Below are 26539 nucleotides of genomic sequence, written 5' to 3'. Positions count from 1 at the left end.
CATGGAACAGAGAAGCAGACTGCCATGGTCCTGTAGAACAGGTTACCTTAGGCTACAGGCTCCTTGATGGTAGGGACTAGTTCTCATTCATCTTTTATCCCCCTCTACTCCCAGCAAAGCGTTCAAGGTAGAACAACATCTCTATAAAGGCTTCTGTTGAATGAAACCCAACATTTGAGTCAGAATCTGATCAGCAGCCTCCTTTTATATTCCAAAAGGAATAACCTCTGTGTAAATTAGGGTCCAATCTAACAAAAGCACATCCTGCTACTTTACCTACAATCTTTTTCATTCTCTCATCCTCAATACTTCCCCTTTTTTATAGCCTGTGTGGTGGATTCCCATAAGATGGCCGGATGCTCTCCCTTTACAGGAACACACGTGGTTGCAGCGACAACAGACATCATGTTAGCCCAGCCCCAAAAGCAGCCTTTTAAGTCAATTTCAGGCACGAGAGATCCCAGGTCTCTTTCCTCTTGGTTTCAACGAATTAAAATGTTATCCCCTAATAAACATCAATCCTATAAATGATCATTAGACTCAAATGCATTCATGAACACTACACTTGAATCTTCCTCTTCGTGATGCAGGAAATATATATGAATACACACACTTTTATGAAGTCCATGGCATTCCAAAGAAGAGAGACTCTGCCAGGAGTGGGGAGAAACCAAGGGAAAAATCCTAGTAAAATCTGACTTATTTATGCAGAGGACTGTAAATTCCTGCCTCCCAACACAGCCTGAAATTTTTACTTTAAAATGATCTAAGTTAACAGCAAGCTCTTAACAGACTTCTAAAAAAATGTGAAAAAACTTGGGAAGCGTTAGCTCACGAGTCACTTACAGATTAAGGTGAATTAGTTCCACCAGACTGTTTTCCTCTAACACCTAGATGAGATTCAGTACACGCTAAGGGAATGAAAGCTAGAGATGGGAAACGGCAAGGAAGGAGATAGGAAATCTGAGGCGAGTGACCGCGTTTAAAGCCTCGGAAGTATTGCCAAGGTTGGGAGAATGTAGCCTGAAGGTATAGGAGCCTGGGGAAAGGGTACAATGGGTACACTACAGGTTGAGACTGGAAAGGTTTATGACAAGCCAGAATTTGGCTTAGGGAAGGATAAGCCTTAAGCCTAGGAAATGAATTCTTCTCATTTTTGTCCCAGTCCTAGAACTCAACCTAAAATACTTAAATGTAGTTTAGTTACATGATGGGTTATTTAAGATAGCAGGTCGACCCAGGTCCTCACTCCTGTGTATGTGTTTTAAGTACCAAACAATTTAACTAGGCATATTTATTAATAAGCATGCAGGGATATATCCTAAGTCAAGATATTTTTGGATCTTATTACTGTAATAGCTATGAATTAAACATATAGCTTCTAATGAATTAACAGTAATTTAGGAAACTTAAAATGTTCTCTCCTACTGATTTTTTCTGAATTCTGAATGAAGCTGGAAAAAATTTCTTATAGACCTCAAAATTTTAATTAAAGTTTCAGTGTATAACCCTAAATTTATCAAAGTTAGAAAAAAATCAGATTTATTTTGCAATTAAACAATAACTTAGCTGTGATACCAACAGGTAAACACTAGTATTTCATATAATATGGCTGGAAATTCTTCAATCAACTAACAGTCAAGTTATTCAACATACATTAAGTGCCATTTGAGCATGTAGTATGCACACAGTACATATAAATTTTTTCATTTTTTTCCCAGAAATTTATCTTTAAAAATTATTAAATTAACATACTGTACAAGTTAAGGTGCAACTCTCTAAATACAATGTATTGAGAAATGACAAAACTATTTGCAAGCTTAATGGTATGTTTTAGCTGTGAGAATTCTGACGAGGATTGCTACTTTTTCCCCCAAAATCAACTTCTCTAATTTCCCACTTGTTCCATTGTTAAGTTTAAGGGAGTATATTCTACTACTGCACTAGTTTTTGAAAATGTCAGATCAAAAAGGAAATTTGCATTTAATATAAAAACTGTACTGTTTTTCATTCTACTAAAAAGAATGAACGAAGCAGTTAAAATAAAACTAAATCCAAAGCAAAGGGGCTAGGAACCTTGTATTATGCTTAAGTGGGCATTATTTATTCCTTATTATTTTTAATAAACTCCACATGAAATATGCATACACAAGATGATTATACAAGCAAGATCTTAACCTGTTCAAAACATATTAAAAAATGGTCATTTCCATGAAAGTAACATAAAATATATCATGCTTCTGTGGTATCCAGAATACAGCTTCACACTTAAAGGTAAATTGTACAAAGCTTTTATTTCCAATAATGCACATGAGTAGCACCAACAAAAACAACCTGACTTACCATAATGGAATAGATGAACCCCAAGTCTTAGGACAGAGTCTAGATCAACAGATACAAAAACCTGACATACTTCTGTTTCCATGCAACCATCTTTTACTTTAAATTTTTAAAGTTCATGCAATAAATTCTTCAAAGGTCTCCCCCACTTTGTCATACATTATAATTTCTTTCAAAGCAGCCACGGTACAAACACCCAAAATCTTTAATAAGAAATCAATATGCTCTTAATATGTGATTAAAAGAAAATATCTAATACTTTAACTGATTCTCCAAATAGCAACAAGGAGAATGAAAATATATTAACTTTTCTACAGGGCAATGGATATTTACTAGTCATCAAAAAAGAAAATTTTTTAATTAATTTAGCTGAGATTATTCAATTTTATTAATAATTCTGAAACAAGACAAGATGTATTCACCAGATATATCAAATTATTTATTAGCTATATAAGCTCACTAAATTTCCTTGTATCAGCTATAGTATTCCTAAGGATTTCTGTCATGTTCATTACATCCACAATTAGCAGGAAGAATGAAATAAAAATCTACACTGCCTCCATGTTTTTATTATTATTATTGATTTATTCACATATAATAGGAAATCACCAGAGCCAAGGAAAACGAAATTTTTCCAACACCAGGATGGCATATTAACTTTTGTGCAAGATGTTAAAAATAGTAAAATTAAAACAAGAAAGCTTCCAATGGTTCCTTAACATTTTCTTTCAAGACTTGATTTTCCAATAACTAATAGTCAAACAGGAATAAAGAAAGCTGACCTTGCCAGACATCTATAAACTCTCAAGAGAACACTTACATGCAAGGTAATACCTATAAGGACAACATAATTTTTAAAACTTAACGAAAATACTAAATGTTTCAAATGCTGGAAAATGGAGGAAAAAAGGATATCCCCTGAATCTAAGCCACTTTTACTGGCACTTAGACTAGACTAGAGGCAGCTTTTTAGGTCTTCTGGAAAATATCAGTCCCCACCCGAAATAGAGAAAGTAAATCCTCTGCATCCTTTCTCCCAATATTCCTTCTTAAAACCCACACATAAATCAGGACGTGTCATAATCTGTTATGTTTTAGAGGGGAAATTTTTCAAAAAAGTGAAAATCTAAGAAGGTATTTCATTGCGTGCGCACTTCTCTAACAAAACAGCCTAGCATTTCCTACGTGACTAATCTTTTTAAAATTCAGTTCCTATGCAATCTAATATTATCTATTAAAACTGCCAAAATATTTTTAAACAAGATCCAAGTATCTCCCTCTCAGCTCTGATCTTTGCACTCCTTAAGTTTGCAGACACGTCACTGGCAAACCAATTGGTAGTGACAGGTTACTCCAAATCAACTCTTTCGGAAGGAAATTTTAAATTGACATCTACCCCCAAATTTTCCATGCCTCCCGGATCTCACGTAGTGAGGAATTAAGTATATGCAAGTCAAGGATTCCTCCTGATCACCTGCTGCAAAACGTGGTCTGCGGAACCTATAAATGCAAATATATTCCAATTCAATTATCCTTTCCCCCAAGATCTTACAACAATTAGGCTCACTCGAAGTGTCGTTTCATATCTTGCGCCTTGTGAACCCTGACAATGCAGCCCATAAGCATTTGATTGCACTTGCAACGTTTCTCCATGAATAAGGTCACAGACTACTGCATCCAAAGCTTGTATGTGCCACATGTGTTTGCAAATCCCACACTCGGCCTTAACGAGCACGAGTCTCTCGCTTCCATCGCACCTCAGTGCCAAGTTTCTGTAAGCCACTTCCAAACAAAACTCTCCTTCCGCTTTCCAAAAGAAAACTACATTCCAAAGGAGAGGATACCCAGGACGAAAATTAAGGCTCTAAGTGCAACACTCTTACAAAGTAAACAAACCAACAAAAAGATTCTGCCCCTGCGGAAGGTGGCTGCAAAACTCTGGGGCCGGCGCGCGCACCCACCGCGCACCACAGACCACGCAACCCACCACCGCTCCGCGCTCCGCGTCCCGCGCGACGGCCCCAGCCAGGTCAGGAGAATGGACGCTGCGCCCCCGGCTTTCTGGGAGGAGAATGCACAGGTCGGCCCCGCTGACTCGCTCGCCCTCTTCTCGCTGCCCCTGCGCACCGAATTTCTCCGGGAATCGCCCACACGAGCCCGATGCCGCCCTCTCCTTCCGGCGGCGGCCGCGCGGGGCCAGCTGCCCTGGACGCCCGCCTCCCCAGGTGCCGGCGCGGCCCGGAGACTCCGCCGCTCCAAGTTCGCCCGTGGTCGCACGAGCTTGAACGCATCCCGCAGTTGGCGGACAGCCAGTTGGTACGTACTAGGCCAGCGGCTGCAGCAGTCTTGGCGCGCTCTCCCCCAGGACGCCTTAGCAACTCCGAAGTGACGGCCCCCGGCTCTCTCTCATTCGGCTGCTGCGGCCGGGACGCCCCCGCTCCCATCGATGGGGGAAGGAAAGGTGGTGGGCGCTCTCTCCCTGCTCCCCCCACCCCCAGCTAGGGCCCGCCACTCCTTCCCGCCCGCCAGCCCCGACGGCGCTCGCTCGGCCGCGGTGGCGGTGGCGGCGGCTCCTCCCGGCGCGGGCGGCGGCGGCACCTCCCCCGCCGCGTCCTCCCCCCTGCTCCCCGCCTCCCTTCCCTCCCCGCGCGCGCTGCCCGTCCCCTCCCCCTCCCCCGCCCGCCTTCGCCGCCTCTACCCCCCCACCCCGCCCGCTGTCACATTGGGAGATTCCGCTCTTGGTACATTCGCCGCTCTGGCTCCCGCCCACGCGCGGCCGAGTGACGCAGATCCCGGCGTGGGCAGCCGCTGGGCGGGGGCGGGGGCGGTGGCCGCCGGGGCCCGGGCTCGGCCTCGGCCTCGGCCTCTTCCCGCCGCCCCCTCCGCGGAACCCGGAGGGCGGCCCATTCACTCGGCAGCTGGGAGGAACCAAGTGGGCGCCCGGGAGGGGGCGGCTCCCGCGAATCCTGCTCCCGGCGGGGGGAGGGGGCGGGAAGGAGGAAAACGGGGGTGGCGGGAGGGAGGGAGGGGACGTCGCCTCGGGCCTGCTCTCCAGCTGCCGAGGGAACTGGGAAGGTTTGCAATTTAAAAAAAAATTTTTTTTTTTAAATGTGTGAGGTTCCCAATATAGTGTTTCAAAGAGCACGCCCCGCCAAATCCAACATCCCCCGGGAGGCTGATTTAAAAAAAAATAGCACGCTCAGCCCACTAATCTGGGCGCCCGTCTCGCCTCTGCTCCCGCCCGAGCCGGCTTGAGGCTGGTGGGCCAGGTGCGCCCCTCCCGGCCGGCCCAGGCATCCTGCGGGAAGTGGGCTGCGACCGCAGGGAGTGGGGGTGGCAGGTGCGCGGCGCTGGGAGGAAAACTGGCAGTTCCAGAGCATCTCAGCCCCGCCCATCTTGCCCCGTGCCCACCACCGTCCTGGCGTAGGGAGGAGGGGAGGAGTGGGAACCCACAAACCCGAAGTGAGGCGTTGACAACCGTCTTGTTTGCTGGGTAACTTAATTCCAACCTTCTCAACCCTCCGGAAAACCTGCTTGTTACTTTACTGGCTAATATTTTCTATTTCCACGGTGTAAAAATCCGACAGCGCTAGAACAGTCCTGGCGTGTGTTCGAATAGAGTTCCCAAGGCACGCTGTAGAATTTTTGAGTTTGGTTTGCATGAACTTTTTCTAACCAAAGAAAGTATTAAAACACCTCCAAAAATGTACTTAAACGATTGCCAAAAAATTTGGAAATTTGTTTTAGGGTCTATTTTTCCTTTCTTTGCAAAAACGGTAAAAGGGAAGAATTCCTCGAATTTTAGCATTGTGTTCTTGAAGTGTAGAGAGCATCTAGTAAATCTAAAACTACTGCAAATACAGGTAAAATTCCGTTTAAACGTACATATACAAACAGCTTTATAGGAGGCCAGTCCCACATCCTGGCTGGCCTCCCAGAGTGTGCCTACTTTGCTGATGGGGATACAAAGCATTCTTTGAGATGGGAAATTCTTCATACCGCATCTTTATGTTGCAGCAATGGATGGGGATGATAACATTGAAAGAAAAAAAACCTTATTAAAGTACTGAATCTTTCTTTTTCTTTTTGCAAAAACATGTTATAGGAATGAGTAATGCCACAATGGAATATATATAATTAAACTTCTTTCTCCAGTATTAGTGAAAGGTTCTGTCTGGAATAGTTGTGTTGATTTTCATATGAATAAGCATGCTTACTTCCTTGAATTTTTTTTCAGCGGAAGAATCACTACTGGAAGCGTATCTTAGCCTAATTGTCTCGGTTTTGCAGCTGTGGACCCTATTCTGCTAAAGAGAAAGTTAACTTCGGTTGTAATAAAATAAAGACAGCTTTTTTGGAAAGATATAGGTTAACAGATTTTCAAATGAACAAATGAAATCTGCAGAATTATTTTCTTCCAGTTCCTCTCTGGAATCCTGATGTTTTGCAAACATTGTTTGTTCTGAACAGCTAGAGAAAGATAATTTTCTTCCATAAAGATGTACAATCAGTGATTCATAAGTCATGAAATGAGTAGTCTTACCTGGACTTTTGAGTCTCCCAGTAAAATTGTTTCCAGAGTTGGAAGAAATGACATTAAATCCTCTTCCCAAACTTGTATCTGTCTGACCAGCACTGAACATAATGCTGAAAAGGAAATGTGTCAGGGCAGATAGTTTTTTTTCTGACTTGTAACTGGTTATTTCTACAGTTAAGCACTGAAATCTCTCCTTGTTTGTTTTCTGAGCACATTTAGGTAGTATATTTTTCCCACATTAAGAATGGCATTTTTGGCCCACTTTGCATTGCCTTAAACACCCATGGTACTGGGGGAAATGGGAGGAAGGAAAATGAAGGAAAGATAAAATTTTAAACTTTTAGTATCTAATTCTGTATGTCTGTATGACAACAGTGTAGTTAATATGGCTGCTCAAAAAGAGAATGGAGGCATTCACCCGTATCTGAGACAGCTCAGATAAAGAAACATTGATTCTTATTTACCTCCTTACCACTTACTTTCATAGCCAGTGCTACCCCTGAACACCACCTCCTCTGCAACACACACACAGTCTTCTGCCATTCCCAGGCCCTGGTGGTTTGTTAAGGAACAGCATTCCATCCTGTAAGGTAACAGTTATGATTTCTGATTATTCTATATTCCATTCTATCCTGTAAGTATGTCTTACACTTCCCTTGAATTCAGTAAATTCTTAAAATTCAGTAAAATTCTTTAAAAAAATAATTATTAAAAATACTTCGGTGATTAGTGCATTTGCAAAAATAAGGGGTTTTTGGACAAAAAAAATATTTCCACATTGTGAAACTAAAAATAAAGTTTTTAATAAAAAAAAAAATGTAGGGCTTCCCTGGTGGCGCAGTTGTTGAGAGTCCGCCTGCCGATGCAGGGGACACAGGTTCGTGCCCCAGCCCGGGAAGATACCACATGATGCGGAGCAGCTGGGCCCATGAGCCATGGCTGTACCGCAAAAAAAAAAAAAAAAAAAAATGTAGAAAGTTGATAGTGGTTCTGACATTAGAGTGAAAGTTTCCCTGAAAGAGCATTAGTTTATTACTTTTAGAAAGATTTCTTTAAAATGCTTCAGTGATTCAAAACAAAAGAACAAATGATTTTAAATGTTCTTAGAGTAGAGAAGGAATAACACTATGGCTTGTAACCTACAAGATCTAAGATATAGTATAATTCTATCCTGTTGTTCTTCTGTTGCCTTAGAACAATTCCATACTTAACGAATTTTCCACTCTATGTGGTGGTGGTCCTAGAGTTAACTGAGTCCTGTGTAATATTCATAATATCAGAAATATAATTTAAATTTCACTTATTTTACAATATGAAATTTAAAGTTTTGGATGTATATGTAGATTAAATAGATTTTTTAGTGTATAGAGATTTGACTATTTTAAAATATAGGGAGATTATAAACAAGTTTCTTAAAGGTATGCTAATAGGAATATATATAACTGATCATTCCAAGAGCCGTGACTTTAAAAACATTTGCTCTTCTAAAAAAATAAACAAATCTTCATACATTGCATTTTATTACAAGACACTATAGAATTTTTTTTTAACATCTTTATTGGAGTATAATTGCTGTACAATGGTATGTTAGTTTCTGCTGTGTAACAAAGTGAATCAGCTATACGTATACATACATCCCCATATCCCCTCCCTCTTGCATCTCCCTGCCACCCTCCCTATCCCATCCCTCTAGGTGGACACAAAGCACCAAGCTGATCTCCCTGTGCTATGCGGCTGCTTCCCACTAGCTATCTATTTTACATTTGGTAGTACATATAAGTCCATGCCACTCTCTTGACACTATAGAATTTTAAGAGGTAAAGGATTGTGAAGTTCACCTAGTTCAACCTCCTTCGTATATTCAAAGTATTTTCAAATAATTTTCAGAAATTCAGCATACAACTAATCTAGCTTCCAGTAAGTTGGTTATTTGGAACTTGTATTGCAATCCCTGTTGGGAAAAGAAAGGAAATTGTTATATTCCCAAGATGGACTATAAATCCTTATAAAATGCAAGTGAAAATACACAATTACAGACTTAGTGGGGAGCTAGGTAGGATCTTAGGAATCATCTAATCCAATTGACTTCTACAGATAAGGACATTTATACTATACCTTCCTGATATAAAGAGAAGAAAAATACTAATATAGTATTAGGCAGTAAATACAGCCAAACATTTAGTTGAATGAAGAGTAATTCTGGTTTCAATAACTGCTCCAATATAAAATAAAAATTTCTTAAAAAACTGGCATTCAGGGACAATAATCCTCTCATTTTTCAAATAAAGATTCTTGGAATTTGAGAGAAAAATAAATAATGTTAAATGGTTAAAAAATAATTAATTAAAAAAATAAAAGTTTGTCTTCAAGACAGAAGAGAATGTAAATGGAAACTTTTGAAAAGACTATCTAAAGAGAATTTCTGGACATTTTTTAGGGATAATGCCTTGTTTTTCTTCCTCCTCTATCCTCTCTGGCAGCAGTGGTTACAACTCAGCTACTCTTTCTCTTTTCTTCCCACCTTTTCCTATTTTTCTGGCATTCACTGTGCAGGACCTGTATAGTTAACTATTCCATGACACTATTTCAGGCCTCAACAACACTAACTACTGTCCACTCATTCCTGGCTGTTACAAACTGAATGTCTGTGTCCCCACCAAATTCATATATTGAAATGCAAACCTCCAATGTGATGCTATTAGAAGTGAGCTGTTGGGAGACAATTAGGTCATGAGGTCGAAGCCCTCATTAATGGGATTAGTGTTCTTATAAGCGAGACCCCACAGAGCTCTTTTGACCATTCTGATATGTGAGGACATAGCAAGAAGACAGCCATCTATAAACCAGGAAGTGGCCCCTCACCAGATACAGAATCATCTTCCGGTGCCTTCATCCCAGACTTCCAGATTCCAGACTGTGAGAAGTAAATGTTTGTTGCTTAAGCCATCAGCTGTATGGTACTTTTTTTTAAAAATAAATTTATTTAGTTATTTTTGGCTGCATTGGGTCTTTGCTGCTGCGCGCAGGCTTTCTCTAGTTGCAGTGCGCGGGCTTCTCATTGGGGTGGCTTTTCTTGTTGCCACCGCACGGGCTCTAGGCGTGCAGGCTTCAGTAGTTGTGGCACGTGGGCTCAGTAGTTGTGGCTCTTGGGCTCTAGAGCACAGGCTCAGTAGTTGTGGCACACGGACTTAGTTGCTCTGCAGCATGTGGCATCTTCCCGGACCAGGGATCGAACCTGTGTCCCCTACATTTAGCAGGTGGATTCCTAACCACTGTGCCACCAGTAAAGCCCCATATGGTACTTTTTGTTATAGCAGCCTGAGTGGACTAAGGCACTGGCCATTAATAATTCTCAGCTAACTACACAAGGCACAGTGGAGAGTAGGTTAAAAAAAAAATACTCTGCTCAGCCTCTGGAATCTATCTAAACCGTCTTCCATTTGCACACTTCATTCTTGGCTTTCTTTCTTATTCCTCACAATCCCATGTTTAGCTTTTGCTTTTCTCCACCCAATTTGCTGGATTGACAGTAAGTCTGTGCTCACTCTCCCACCTTGTCTCTGTGCTTGTCTTTTTCTTCATATCTACACTCTGCCGGCAGAGGACCCACCAGCTCAAGTCCCCCTTTTAAGCATTCCACATGAGAGTGGATGGAAGATTTTGTTTGTTTCCTTAACAAAGGTTTATGACTTGTTAACCAAGATGTGAGAAAAGGAGTAAGAAAAGAGCATGTGAAGGAAGAGAACCTTTCTTGAAGTAAATGGGCAAGAGTTGGAAGAAAGAGGGAAGAGATGAAGAGACAAAAAGAAGATAACTGCATTTGTGAGAAGCTGACTAAAGTGGTCATAACTCTTCTGGAAGAAGTGAAAAACCAAAGAAAAAGTACCTGAGTCCATGGCTCTCCTGAAGGAGAAAAAAGAAGAGACAGAGATCATCCCAGCATAAATTCCTCTAAGCTCGCCACAAAAGTGTGCTCTTGACCTGGGACAGATGGCAGTGATGGAATGGAGTATTGGGGATAGATGTGCAGGAAGAAGGGACAGAGAAACAGCGGGCATCCTGCTCTCTTCACTTGCAGAGAGCCTGTATATTATCTTTAAGTTGGATTGGAAGAGGTGGTGAATGTATCAGATACAAGTGTGTATCAGGAAAAGGAAAGAAAAGCAGAATGGGTTCAAAAAACACCCTCTGCACCAAGTGCTTTCACCACACTATGGTTCACATATGAAGAAATTGAGTGTGTTAATATTAATGATTGGGCTAATTGTCACAACAAAGTACTCAACACTGCCTTCTAGGAGCAGACACTTGGAAAGGACAATGCATGTATTGTACAATAAGAGACTTAGAACTATTGAGATAAAAGTAAATCAAACATGGTTCTGTTCACATATAATTGCCAAGTTACGGTTTGGATTAGATTGTTGTGCTTACCCAGATTTACACATCGTGATTCATCAGCCTGCCCAGGATTGGCAATAATATATGGTAGTCAAAAATTTTAAGGACCTTGATTTCTTAATAATAGAAACTATTGCTGCATTTTTTTTTTCTCTTTCTACCATAACAACAGTCGTGACAGAAAGAGAGTTTTTTCCAACTACAAATATATTCCTCAAATAAAATTTTCCAAATCTGGTGTCGGGGCTCTTATGCAAATTGCTGGTCAAAGGGTAAATAACCTTTAGAAGGGTAATTTGGCAAATTGAGCCAGGAGTTTCAAAAGTGTTCATACAATTTTTTTTTTTTTTTTTTTTCGGTACGCGGGCCTCTCACTGTTGTGGCCTCTCCCATTGCGGAGCACAGGCTCCGGACGCGCAGGCTCAGCGGCCATGGCTCATGGGCCCAGCCACTCCGCGGCATGTGGGATCTTCCCGGACCGGACCGGGGCACGAACCTGTATCTCCTGCATCGGTAGGCGGACTCTCAACCACTGCACCACCAGGGAAGCCCAAAAAGTGTTCATACAATTTGATCCAACAGATTCACTTCTAGGTTATTCTAAGTTTATAAACATTAAGAGGAAGATATTTATTACAACATTATTTACAAAATTGAAAAAGCAAAACATCCGAGATGATGAATTGGTTAAGTTATAGCACATCGATATAACGGAATACATTTAATAACATTGGGAAATGCTCATGATACAATAATAGTGGTCAAAATAGGACAGAGCAGAACAAACTATAATCACTCTACCTAAATATGAAAGGAAATTTACCAAATGTTAGCAGTAGTTATCTCTAGATGATGGTATTATAATTTTTTTTGCTTCTTTTAGTTTTCAAAACTTTAACAACAAACATGCATTACTTTAAAAATCGGGGGAATTTTAAATGTTATTTTAAAGAAAGATCCTGCTTCAAAAGCAGTTTACAATGAAATAAAAATGAAAACAAAGTTGTATGTTTATCTATTTGAAGACAGCAACAAAAATCAGGAACTTATCCAACAAATATGTATGTATGGAGCCCTTCGTACGTTATTAGTCCTGTATAACTCTGTGTGTTGTGAGCCTACCATGTGTGAGATGTGAATATATGTGTGTGTGTATATATATATATCATTATATATGTGTATATATATATCATTATATGTGTGTATATATCATTATATATATCTGTATATATATATATAATGTTACAAATATAGTCATCCTTCTTTTATTTTTCTGATTAATCATTCAGGCAGGTATAAACTTGTATCTTCTTGAAGGTGCCCCTACTCCAGGGACGTATGCAGTCCCTGGGCTTTTGTAATTCTTTCATTGGGCTTCCACAGGCAAACAGTGACAGAATTGGCTTCTGGGCAGCCCCTGGTGTCACTGTTTCTCACTGCCCCTGTTTTGCCGCAGTAAACTTGGGCCCACCAGATGCAGTGCTGGCCCACCAGGTCCAGTACTGCTGAGACCCTTCTGCAGCCTGCGTGGTTCTTTAGGGGAGGACAGAGGAGCCCACTCTCTATCTCCAAGACTGCCCTTTGCAGGGCTCTGCTCTTCCTTCATTTCACAAACACAACCATCTCCCAAGAGTGTTGGCTCCATGCTGGCCTTGGTCAGCTCCAGACTCAAAGCCACTCCTATCCGCATCCCAGAATCAAACTACCAGCAGCGGCTCTCTTTCAGACTACTTTCTGATAGATTTTAAATTTGTCTTACAGTATCTTTTCTGGATTATATAAATTTTGAGTCATTCTTCTCAGTCCTGTTCTTCCAACCTCTCAGCTTGCCTAACAGTCGAGGTTCATTTGCGTAAGGACTATTTACATTGCTGAGAAGGTTCCCGTGGCAGGCTGCCCAGATGCTTACGATCCAGATCCTCTGAGCACCAGGGTAGTTGCACAAGGCCCCTCTGTGTGCCTGGTTGTCGCCCTCCACTCCTACTCACACATACTATAGAGGAGTAGGAGTTTTGAAGAACTGAACGCTCCACCTTCCTTGTATGCTAAGGTCAAGAAATAGGCAGGTTACTTATAAGGTGGCATTTTTCAAACAAGAATGGACATCCAGAAACAGATGGACAGTGGGACGGCCATTAGAGGCAGGACAAGATGTTATAAAGAAGTAAGAATTGTCTAGGCTTTCCACTCAGCACAGCAGTCTGACAGCTATGTGTCCTGTCTGAGAAAGAAAGGGGGACTCAGGTGAGGCAGGTCCCCAGTGCTGCCAGGAGCAATGTGGTTGCTCCTTTCTCTGCAGGGCTGCACAGAGATCTAGGCAACATCACTTTGGATTTCATCCTACTTCCTTCACTAGCTTTCACCCCCCCTGTCAGGCACCCAGTGTTCTTCTGATGTCTGAGTTTGGTTTGTTTCCTGAGAAGGAAGAATATGATCTGATCCAGATATACCTGGAGGTGTTAATGTTGCAGTGTGCTACTTTTCCAAAGATGTGCATGCCTGGAGATTGTTTGAGCAATAACTAAACACCTACTGAAGGACACACACACTGTACTATACTCAAGAGAATTTAAAAAATAAATAGACAAGCCTCTGCCCTAATTCCTGGTCTAGAAAGGGGAATAGACATGTGAAAGAATAGTTGCTCCACGTTGTAAGATGTTCTTAGTCACACAGTGGAAAAGGTGATGATTCTGCCTTGGATGGGGCACAGGGGTGAAAGTCATGAGGCTTACAAGAAAGTGACAGTTGGACAGGTCTTGAAGGATGAATTTAATAGAAAGACTCAGGAAGTACGGGCACTCCCCAGCAAGTACAGAGGCAGTGAAACAGCATGAAGCAAGAGCAGTGAGTTAGGGCAATAATTGTAAAATGAAACCTAACTGGTTCCAAATGACTTCAGAATGAAATGTGAGGGGGGCAGAGGCAGAAGATGAGGTTGCAAAGAACAAATTATGTAGCATCCTCATATGATACTCTAAGCAGTTGTGGGTTTTATCCTGCTGGTATAGCCCTCATCTTCAGTGAGTACAAGAATCAAACTGGTAGTGTTAGACATCAGAATAGTAGTTAAAATTAGGGAAGAAGGAGGTGATTGGAAGGGGAACAATCAGGACTTCTGAAGTGTTGGCAAGGCTCTCTTTCTTGTTTTAGGCTGTGCTTATATGGCTGTTTACTTTGTAAGAATTTATTGAACTGCATGTTTATGATTTCAGTACTTTTCTTAATGCATGTTACACTTCTCGATTGTAAAAAAGTTTTCTTTTTAATCAAACTGGGTAATTTGTTCAAAACACAGATTCCAGGGCCTCACACTCAGACATTCTGAGTGTAGGCCTGGGCTGGGACTCAGGAATCTGCATTTTTTTAAACAATTACCTTGGAGAATCTAAAGCCAAAAGGGACCCCTAGACCACACTTTGAGAACACTGCTAGGGCTGTTGGGGAGTCACCCAAAAGGTTTAAGCAAGAAATTAAGAACAACGATTTGCCTGTCTGAATGTGCTGGATTAGGGAGAGGAATAAGTTGAGGATGGCTTCCATCTTATACCCAATAGCACTTGCAGGCCCTATATCCCATTCCCTCTTTGCTTTTGAAAGAGATGTGACAAACAAGGTGCTAATGTATTTTTTGAGATGTGTTTTCTTTTGGGGGTTTCTTAAATATGAAAAAATTTGACCCCAGTACAATAATTTCTGATAGTCAAATTTTAAGACATGGAACAAGCCCGTGGGATAGATAATCTGGGGCAAGGAGCAACTTTCTAGAATTTTTTAAATGAGTGCGTGCTTAGCCTATGAGTGATAGTTGTTCAGCTACTGACCCACCACTGTTATGTCATGTACTTAAGGATAAGTGATTTACATGGATGCAGCTAAATTCTTTTTCTTGTGCCCCTTTATAATCAGAGGGATATTGTTGTGACATAAAGCAGCCAACATGGTATTCTTCCAAACCATAATCCCTATGGGAAAAAAAAAGACAAATTTCGTTTTTCCTTTGGTGTTCACAGAGTTGGAAAAAGAAAGGGGAAACTTTACTTGGCCTTAAACAGAGAATGGGAAAGTCCAAAAATATGACACAAAATGTGCACAGATTTTTCTCCTCATGACTGAAATACTGAGGAAATGCCACAAGGTTTTTTAATTGCCAAAATTATTACTTTGTAACCAGAGTCTGTCAGTCCATTCATTAGATCAGCAAAAATGTTTAAGTCTGACAACACAAAGTGTTGGCTAGGATTAAGAGCATAAGGATTCATATGCGTATAAATTGATGTGATCACTTTGGAGAGCAATTTGGCAATATTTAGTCGAGTTAAAGGTGTGCATACTCTTTGACCCAGAAATTGCACTCCCAGGTATATTCTCAGAGAAACTCTCTTACCTATGCCCAAGAATATTCACAGCATCACTGGTTGCAGTACTTAAAACTTGGAAACAACCTGTTGATATATCAATAGGAGAATTTATGAGTAAATTGTGATATATTCATACAGTGGATATAGCTGTGAAAATAAATGAAATAGATCTACATATCTTCCATGGGAGCATCTCACAAATATGATGTTGGATAAAAGAGCAAGTGGCAGGGCTTCACTGGTGGCGCAGTGGTTGAGAATCTGCCTGCTAATGCAAGGGGACACGGGTTCGAGCCCTGGTCTGGGAGGATCCCACGTGCTGCGGAGCAACTAGGCCCGTGAGCCACAACTACTAAGCCTGCCCATCTGGAGCCTGTGCACCACAACAAGAGAGGCCGCAATAGTGAGAGGCCCGCACACTGCGATGAAGAGTGGCCCCCGCTTGCCACAACTAGAGAAAGCCCTCGCATAGAAACAAAGACCTAACACAGCAAAAATTAATTAATTAATTAATTAACTCCTACCCCCAACATCTTCTTTAAAAAAAAAAAAAAGAGCAAGTGGCAGATAAATGTGTACAATATGATGACATTTATATCTAGGTTAAAAATTGTAAATACTATTGTTGTGTGGGAAATTGCCTTGCTGCTACGGAAGCCTGTTAAGTATAACAACAGGCAAGCTATCCAAGAGATCACAGAACAGAAGGGCTTACAGACCAAAATGAGTTGCTTAAATCTCATGGTTTATTAAATCAATTGAAAACACACAGCAGGAAGCAAGGTGAAAGAGCTGGGGTGGTTTAAGATGACACAACCTGAATCCTCAGCCCTGTCCCTATCTTCCTCGATAAGGATATGCCAACAAGGACCAGAGTTGAGATTTGAGCAAAGCGACCCAACACATAGAAGGTGCCTAGTGTCAAAATGCACACTTGCTCTGCAGGTTTGGGAGCAAGTGCATCTGGCTGATAGCTGTATTGTAATTAGCCTGATGAGCAGTTATGGATTTTATTTTGCATTAGTTGTGCAGAGGACGTGAGGAGCCAATGGTCAGCCGAACTAAGAGCTCGTAAATAGTGAATGCCTCGTGTGCCTCCTGTATCTTCAGTGTGTCATGAGTATTTGATGATTCATGGCCTCATATATGTCTAGTGTATCATGACTATTAGGTGTTTCTTGGTCTTTCCATCCATTTCTAATTATGTTCATTATAGTTCATTATTCAAATGCTCTACTTTATCTATGTCTAACATGTCTCAGAAGTTACTGACTAAAAAAAAAAAAGTTACTGACTTATCTTACGTATTTTACAAAATTTGCCTGTCTCATAAGCTATTTGCTTTAATTCTAGTTTCACTTTTCTCCCTATGCATTCATTTCTCTTATTTTTTAAAGCAGAATTGAATATTCTTTGTTAATTGAAATATAGTTAACATATAATATCATGGTAGTTTTAGATGTACTACATAGTGATTTGACATTTGCGTACATTACAAAATGATCACCTTGATAAGTCTAGCAACCATCTGTCTTCATATGAAGTTATTACAGTATTATTGACCATACTCCTTATGCTGTATATTACATCTCTGTTTCTTATTTATTTTATAACCAGAAGCTGTTACTGCTTAATCCCCTTCACCTATATTGCCCATTCCCACCCCCCTCCCTTCTGGCAACAACCTGTTTGTTCTCTGTATCTATGAATCTGTTTTCATTTTGTTTTGTTTGTTTTGTTTTTTAGATTACACGTAAAAGTGAGATCATATGGTATTTATCTTTGTCTGACGCATTTCACTTAGCATGATACCCTCTAGATCCATCCATGTTGTCACAAATGATTTCATTTTTTATGGCTAAGTAGTATTCCATTATATATATATACCACATCTTTATCTATTCAACTGTCAATGGATACTTAGGTTGCTTCCATATCTTGACTGTTTTAAATAATGCCACTATGAACATTAGTGTGTATATTTCTTATAGAATTAGTATTTTTGTTTTCTTTGGGTAAATGCCCAGTGGAGTTGCTGGATTGTGTGGTAGTTCTATGTTTAATTTTTTGAGGCACCTCCTTACTGTGTTCCACAGTGGCTGCACCAGTTTACAAGCCCACCAGCAGCACACAAGGGTTCCCTTTTCTCCACATCTTCATCAATGCTTGTTATTTGTTGCCTTTTTCATAATAGCCATTTTGACAGGTGTGAGGTAGTATCTCATTGTGGTTTTTTGCATTTCCCTCATCATTAGTGATGTTGAGCATCTTTTCATGTGACTGTTGGCCATCTGTATGTCTTCTTTGGAAAAATGTCAACTCAGATTCTTTGCCCAGTCTGGTGCTTGTTTTTTTGATGTTGAGTTATATGAGCTATTTATTTTACATAGTATCCCCTTACTGGATATATTGTTTGCAATTATCTTGTCCTATTCAGTAGGCTGCCTTTTTGTTTTGTTGGTGGTTTCCTTTGCTGTGCAAAAGCATTTTAATTTGATATGGTCATATTTGTTTATTTTTGGTTTTATTTCCCTTGCCTAAGGAGATCCAAAAAATATTGCTAAGACTGATGTCAAAGAGCATACTGCCTATATTTTCTTCTAGGAGTTTTATGGTTTCAGGTCTTATATTTAAGTCTTTAATCCATTTTGAATTTATTGTTATATATGATGTGAGAAAGTAGTACAGTTTGATCCTTTTGCATGTAGCTGTCCAGTTTTCCCAGCACCATTTATCAAAAAGGCTGTCTTCCCCATTGTATATTCTTGCCTCCTTTGTCATAGATTAATTGACCATATAAGTGTGGGTTCATTTCTGGGCTCTCTATTCTGTTCCATTGATCTGTGTCTGTTTTTGTGCCAGTACCATACTGTTTTGATTACCATAGCTTTGTAGTATAGTTTTAGGATGCTTGATACCTCCAGTTTTGTTCTTCTTTCCCAAGATTGCTTTGGCTATTCTGGGTCTTTTACGGTTCCAATACAAATTTTAGAATTATTTGTTCTAGCTCTGTGAAAAATGTCATGAGTATTTTGGTAGAGATTGCATTGAATCTGTAGATTGTCTTGGGTAGTATGGTCATTTTAACAATATTAATTCTTCTAATTCATAAGCATGGTATATCTTTCCATTTGTTTTTGTCTTCTTCAATTTCTTTCATCAGTGTCTTATAGTTTTCAGAGGACAAGTCTTTCAGAATTGAATACTTATAAATAATTCAGTAAACAGACATTGTAAATATATGTGTAACATGGTTAAAGTATAAATAAATGCTTGGAAAGAGTAATCCCCAAGTTCAGCATTTGGCTCAAGATGGTGGAGAGGGAAAAAAAATGTATTCAGATGGAGTTCACAGGGCTTTAATTACATTAGTAATGTTTTATTTTTCAATATGGATGGTAGATGTATGAGTACTTATTATATTATTCTTTAAATTTTTCACATCTGGACTTTTTCAAAATAAATTTAAGAAAATTTTGAAATAGTAAATATCTGGTGTCTTACATGTAATAGGCATTTAATACATATCATTTTGATCTTAATAAAGTTAAAGTATTTGACTGGGCTAACTAAATTGATATGTCATCCTTCTATTGCTGGTACATACATATATTTTTCAACAAATATTTGCTGAGTACCTACTATTTACAAGGAAGGCATTGCACCAGTTGATATGGACGATGAAAAGTTGAGTGAAAGAAAATTCTTACTCTCAAGAGTTACTCTCAAGGTTGCAATTTAATTGGAGAGTTGAGACTACTGAAAAAATAAGAACAATACCAGAGCATAATATAAGTGCCTTTAGAGATGTACAGATTGTGGCTAGTCAGTCAGTCTAGCATGAGATCAAAATGCCTTTGAGAAGTGGCATTCAATCTGGGCCTTGAAAGAAGTACATGTCAACAGGTGAAAACAGTGAGGAAAGCATTCCAGGAAAAGGAAATACAATGGACAGAGAAGTAAAGTGTAGGGCATGCTCACTCCGTGTCAAGGGTGGGTATGGGAGAGTGGCACAGAGGGTGTTAATAAGTTAAGTCAGGACAAGAATCCTTCTATACAACATTAGCAGTGGTTACCTATGGTTGAGATTACGGGTAATTTCAATTTTTTTCTTTGTAATATTCTGTATAGTCAACATATTCTACAGTGACCATATATTACCATATATTACAGTGACCACAAAATTGATTTTTGTTGAAATAGCTGGACAATTTGCATATGGAGCTCTGACCATCTGGAAAGGCAGGGACAAATACTGTGTTTTGCTCTTTTTGAGATTTATCAGGATTGCCTGGCTAAAGCCCATTAACAGAGAACAGTAATGAGGCCCTGAAATAAAATTATCTTTAGGAATGGGCAGACTTAGGTGTCCTGTCATAAACGTAAGAGCCTAGGCATTCTTGGAGGAAGCATAGCACATGGCTAAGCTGGAAGTTCCTTGGGACCCAGCCACCCTGGCCCAATGCTGTGCATTAGGGGAAAATGGTAACTATTGCTGAGTATGTGAAGGACTTGAAGAGAGCTGTAACTGCAGATCCACAGGTCAGGGCCCTACCATAGCTGGGCAGGGGCCAAAACCAGCAAAGGCATTTTCACAGAATGGACTATGTACTGATGAAAGGACCTAGATCTTTCCCTCTAGACCTGGCATTGGAAACACAACTCACACTTGTCCTTTGGACTAAACCCCTGAGGTCTTTAGACAGTTTGAGGAGAGTCTATGTTAGACTTTCTGCTGATAGGGCAAGTAAAGTCTAAGAAATTTATTATAAAAATAAAGATATGGGGCTTCCCTGGTGGCGCAGTGGTTGAGAGTCCACCTGCCGATGCAGGGGACACGGGTTCGTGCCCCGGTCCGGGAAGATCCCACATGCCGCAGAGCGGCTAGGCCCATGAGCCATGGCCGCTGAGCCTGCGCGTCCGGAGCCTGTGCTCCGCAACGGGAGAGGCCACAACAGTGAGAGGCCCACGTACCGCAAAAAAATAAATAAATAAAAAAATAAAGATATGACTATAGCAATAAAATGGCTTTCTGAGTTAGGCCAGAAAATATTGGTCTATGTTATGCAAATATTCTGCATTAAATATGTGTTAATTTATAATCAGATAGATGTTACTTTTATGAGTCCTATTCTAAACACAAAATTAACTTAAAAATACAGCATGAACTTTGACCCATAATAAATATAAAAGTGGCAAAAATATTAATATAAAGATTTCTATACTTTAATCTCTTAAAATGACTTGATATTATAACTGGTCTCTGACAGTGTCTAAATAAGGTTTGTTACCTTGACGAAAAGGACTTTGCTGTACTGTCAACATAGATAGCCTGGTTCAAAATTCAACATGATCATATCAAAGTTGGTGGTTCTACACAACCAGAGGAGGGAAGTTAAATCGTGTGTAATCTGCTTCATCTGGCTGGACATGTAAGCATCTTGGAAGATACTGTTTCTTCCTCATCTAGAACTCTGCAACACTCATCCAACACCTTTGAAAGAATTTTAGTTTGTCAAACCTTAAAAATTGTTGAGATTTTTGTAGCTGAGGCTCATGCTTGGCTTCTTGAAATATGAAACAAATAAAATCTGCAAAGTAGTAGTATAATTTCTTAACACGGAGATTTTCATTGAGAGCAGTGTTAAAGGAGATTGAATCCTTTCACCAGTGTACATTAGGGAAATATGGTACACTCTTCTTATTTAACTTCCACTAGATAGAGAGCTCCTAGGAGGCAGGGGCTGTGTCTTAATGGTTTTTAAACCTTCAGTATTTGACCTGGAATAGAGCCTATAGCAGCTGCCCAATATATATATATATATATATATATATATATATATATATGGTGAATTACTGTCTTTTTGAGGAAGGATAGTTGGCAGGGTTATGTGCAGCTGCAAGTGATGCTCTGTATCATTCTGGACCGAAAACATATATTTTACTATTTGGATATATTGTAGGATTACTTCTGTGTTCTAAAGTTCTTGAGAGTTTGGATAATTGAACTTGATAAAAGGACTACGATTGTGCTTTGTTGTCATATAACTTGTGGAGTCAATGTTTTAGAAAAGACTTTTTAACGTTGCACAGAAGAGAAGCGAACTTCAGGCCAAGGGTGGAGGCAGCTCTGTCTCCTGGGGGACTAGAACCAAGAGTCAGGAAGCCTGCAGCAAGCAGGGAAGCATGCTCTCTTTCTCCTCTCTGCTTTTCTCTCTGTAGATTTCTTTCCTCTTTTTCTGCAGGTGTTTTTACTTTCTCAGGGCGCATAGCCCCAAGCACTGCTGATCCACAGCTCCCCATCTCTCATCTTTTCTGTTGGAGAAACCAGGACAGACTGAAATGAGCATTTTTGTCTCAATTTCAGACTCCAGTGAGAAAGACTGATCTGCCCAGCTCAGGCCAGGGGGATACTCTTCACTCAATAATTTGTGTGATAACAGAGACTGAAGTTACAGGCATTACAGAACTGATTTTATATTTTCTGAGGAAAAATGTGCATCGTATATATCGCTAGTTAAAATCACGTTACACTGTTGGGCTCTAAATTCTCAGAAGCCTGGGAGGTTTCCTTCCTTGAAGGGTGAAAAAGTAGTGAACAGATGGGCCTCCCACCATCAGGCCCATTTCCCTGGGGGCCTAGAACACATCTTTGGACCTCTGCTTTCAGAGGAGACTGACCAACCATGCCCAGGATGTCAGAGCTGACAGTCAGCTGGCCCCAGTGCCTCCCCCAGTCCATTCCCGATGGCTAAGTGTGAAGAGTAAAGAATCTGCAGAAATTCAGTGGTGTCAAAGGAGCTAGTCCAAAGTCATGCCGTGATGCTCTGATTTTAATGACGCCCAGGAACAGCCCCAGAGGCGAGTGTGCAGCTGCCAGGGGAGCAGCTGGTGGGCTCGCGGCTGGGCTACGGGAGGCTGGGCCCTGGGGGGGCGGGGAGGGGTGGAGAGGAAGAGCTTGGCAGGGGCGCGCGGAGGCGGCCCTCCGCGCCGCAGCCTGTTTCGCTCGGCTTGTTAGGTTGGCACGCGGATTGAAAAATGTACGTCTAAATCTATTTCTGGCTTTTAAATGTGTGAAGGAAACACATAACTTTATTATTTTATTTTTGTCAAGTTAAAGACAGAGCCAGATGCCCCTAAAGCTTATGCATTCTGTAAGGAGTTTCTATTCTTTGGTGGAGCATCTTGGAAGAAAAACTCAAAGACAAATAGGTCATCTCTTCTAAGTTTTCTGGAGGAATATTGGCAACAAAAAGAATAGAGTCAGCACTGGTAACTAATGGAGATGAAGGAAATAAAACCAGGGAAGATGTTGAAATTTTTTTAAAAGAACTTGTAAAGGAAAAACAATGAAGTAAGTATTGATGTAACATGAACATGTTATTATTTGTTAAAATGCCAAAAATACTGCAGGTATACATAACCTTTTAAAATGTAGTGAGAAACATATGAACAGTTGCAGAAATTCCCTCGCCAGAGGAGTTTGGAAATCTTCAAAGCTTAATATCCTTTGTGAATGGTCAGAGTGATTAGGAATGAAAGAAATCTGGGAAAATAAAAGCACATTAGCAATACAACAGATATATTCCTGGGAGGGGTTGTTATGATCAATTTAACTTCAACTGTAGTGCTTCACAGTCAAAGAAAATCTTATAAAACAAAATACTGTAGATGTGTGTTTATTTTGTTCAATAACAAATGAACTGTAACATCAGGGGAGCAGCTGGTGGGCTGTTCCCCTGATAGATATTTTTTGAACATATGCTATGTTCCAGGCACTGTGCTAAGCATAGGGAATATACTGGTAAATAAGTTGGATTCTGTTCCTACACACATATCCCTGCCTAAGCTTTGAGTTGATCAGAGAAAATAGCATAATCACCAAATCAAGTAGCTGCATGGGACCTAAGAGATCAGTTAGTCCAAACTTTTATTTTACACAGGAAACTGAGGCCTAAAATATTGTATAAGTGAAACTGGCTGTGCTCTTGGCCTCTCTATTTTTGCTCTCGAAAAGAAGCATTTCTTGTCCTATAGGTCCTTCTCAAATCTCCAAATTGTATGCCATGTAACAAATGTAGACATTAATCTATTTCTATTATAGACTTTCAATATTCCTATGCTTTTCTGGAAATGAAACAGGAAATCAAATTAAAAAAAAACCCTAAAGTCCAATTTTCAATATCTAATCCAGTTTTTTCAGGAGGTGTTATCCATGTGATTTCTAGTGCCATCAAAAACAGTCATGTCGTGTGATACTGACCATCTGTTTAGGAAATGGCAGATACACTTGGAAAATCCAGAGTAATAAGAACTCAAAACCATCATTGGTTAGAGAGGTTATCAGTCCAAGAAGATGCCACTTCGGTCAGATGTGGATGAAGCATTATTAGATGGACCATCTGGATTTCACGCCTACCTGTGCTCTAGACTTGTGTGATAACTGTGTGTCCCTTAGTTGTCTGACCTGCAGTTGTACTGCACTGTTAGCACAATGCTTGCCAGCCACAAGGATGTTGTGACAATTGTTCAAGTAAATGCTATAAAGCAGTCTGAGCAATTCAAAAGAAGGGTGCTGGGCTTCCCTGGTGGCGCAGTGGTTGAGAGTCCGCCTGCTGATGCAGGGGACACGGGTTCGTGCCCCGGTCCGGGAAGATCCCACATGCCGCAGAGCGGCTGGGCCCGTGGGCCATAGCCGCTGAGTCTGCGCGTCCAGAGCCTGTGCTCCGCAATGGGAGAGGCCACAACAATGAGAGGCCTGCGTACCGCAAAAAAAAAAAAAAAAAAAGAAGGGTGCTGCAAACCACCCAAAATCATTATACAGGTACAGCTCTTTTTTTATATTTATGTAGTCTTAATACAGTAATATAAAAGATTCCTCAAGATATGTTTGAATATCTGTGTGTGTTTCATTCCATTTGTTATTCATTCTAACTTTTAAATTGATTATTTTTATTAACCTGGCACTAAAGGGAACCTATTCTCTAGAGCCCCACCCCCCCCACCCCCACCTGTTAATCTATAACATAATGAATTAGGTCGTGATTTCCTAGCTGAATCTGGATCATTTGGCCATGGACTCCGATATGTTGGAAACACATGTTTGAGAATCTATTTGGTTGGATGACTTGGACTGAAGCCTCAATGTAAAAAAAAGCACAACTAAATACAAGCTAATAAATCCAAATACCTGACAGCATTGAAGCTGTCAGGGATGATGGTGACCTAACCATCACAGATGAGTTTCTATACAGCCCTCTTTGTTTTTCTTCCTCCCCCTCCCTCCCTCCCTTCCCTCCTTCCATCCTTCCCTTCTCTTTCTTTCTTTTTCTTTCTTTCTTACAATAGGTTTATTGAGATGTAATGCACCTACCAAAAAATTTACTCTTTCAAAGTGTGCAATTCAGTGTTTTTAGTATATTCACAGAGTTGTACAATTATCAGCCAAAATTCCACAACATTTTCATCAGCCCCCAAAGAAACCCCATACCCATTAACAGTCACTCCCCAGTGCCCCTCCCCCAACAACTACTAATCAACTTTCTGTCTCTATGGATTTGCCTACATTGGACATTTTATGTAAATGGAATCATACAATAAGTGGCCTTCAGCATCTGACTTCTTTCACCCAGAATAATGCTTTCAAGTTTCATTCATATTCATTCCTTTTTATGGCCAAATAATATTCCATTTATGGATATGCCACATATTGTTATCCATTCATCAGGACATTTAGGTTATTTACACTTTTTAGCTATTATGAATAATGCTATTATGAATATTAGTGTACAAGTTTTTGTGTGAACATATATCGATATTTTTAACTAGAATTGCTAGATTATATGGTAACTCTATGTTTAACTTTTTGAGGAACTAAAACTACCTTTCAAAGTGACTGCATCATTTTACATTCCCACCAACAAATAATAAGGGTTGAAATTTGTCCACATCCTTGTTGGCACTTGTTATTGTCCAAATTTTTGCTTATAGCCATCTTGGAGGGTATAAAGTGGTTTCTCATTATGATTTTGATTTGCATTTCCTTAATGACTAATAACATTGAGCATCTTTTCATGCATTTGTTGGTCATTTATATATCTTCTTTGAAGAAATATCTAAGTCCTTTGCCTATTTTTAATTGGGTTATTTCTTTTTTATTGTTAAATTTTAAGAATTCTTTGTATATTCTGGTACAAGTCCCTTAACAGATAAGTGACTTACAAATATTTTGTCCCATTCTGTGTGTTGTCTTTTCATTTTCTTAAAATGAAGCACAAAATTTTTAATTTTGATGATGTCCAATTTACCTTCTTTTGTTGTTGCTTGTGCTTTTGGTGTCATCCAAGGTCACAAAGATTTCTTCCTATATTTTCTTCTAAGAGTTTTGTAATTTTAACATTTACATTTAGGTCTGACTCATTTTGAGGTAGTTATTTTATATGATGCAAGGTCAGAATCCAACTTCATTCTTTTGTGTGTAGATATCTAGTTGTTCCCGTGAATTGTCTTGGTTAGCCTCTTTGTAGAAGATCAGTTGACCATAAATATGAGGGTCAGTATGAAGTTTTCCAACTTCCTATTGCAATTAGACTGCCATTTTCCCTAGTGGCCAGTGTTCATCTCTCACTCTCAACTTTTAGCACTTTGCCTTTTGCTCTGTGTAGTGTCTAGGGACAATAAGTACTGCCTTTGGCTGCCCCATGAACCTCTCCCTTAAATGGCAGAATAGAAACACTGCATGTCTCATGTGTCTGGAACTGACCCTGCACGCACCCCAGGTTTGACTTTGCTTAGCCTTGCATTATTTATGTACGACAATTATAATCTGAAAAGCAAACCATAACATTAAAAGAAAAAAATCTTTAAAGTCCACATCATGTGCTTTCAGAGCCAAGTAACA

General features: G+C 40.1%; 1 protein-coding gene and 1 long non-coding RNA gene across 6 annotated transcripts in view; one reads left to right on the top strand and one right to left on the bottom strand.

The window, feature by feature from the left end:
• The window catches only part of LOC307188362, a 254461-nt gene extending 254052 nt beyond the window's left edge, over window positions 1-409 (top strand). The window contains exon 6 of the long non-coding RNA XR_013828919.1: window positions 326-409. This is a non-coding gene — a long non-coding RNA (uncharacterized lncRNA). The remainder of the gene's footprint in view (window positions 1-325) is intronic.
• The window catches only part of NAB1 (NGFI-A binding protein 1), a 103589-nt gene that overhangs the window by 39968 nt on the left and 37082 nt on the right, over window positions 1-26539 (bottom strand). For 2 of the 5 annotated variants that reach the window (XM_079925361.1, XM_079925362.1), the window contains exon 1: window positions 47-334. The exons of 1 other annotated variant lie outside the window; for it this stretch is intronic. In XM_079925361.1, coding sequence (XP_079781487.1) covers window positions 47-87 — 41 coding nt within the window. In that variant the 5' untranslated portion in view covers window positions 88-334. Of the gene's footprint in view, window positions 1-46; window positions 335-3736; window positions 3841-4664; window positions 5000-26539 lie in introns of those variants that run through there. 2 more of the 5 variants (XM_079925364.1, XM_079925363.1) reach the window with 2 other exon arrangements.

The sequence above is a fragment of the Stenella coeruleoalba genome (genome assembly GCF_951394435.1).
Source record: "Stenella coeruleoalba genome assembly, chromosome: 6".
NCBI lineage: Eukaryota > Metazoa > Chordata > Mammalia > Artiodactyla > Delphinidae > Stenella > Stenella coeruleoalba.
The sequence above is the reverse complement of the archived record's forward strand: the minus strand, read 5'-3'. Positions and strand labels throughout refer to the sequence as shown.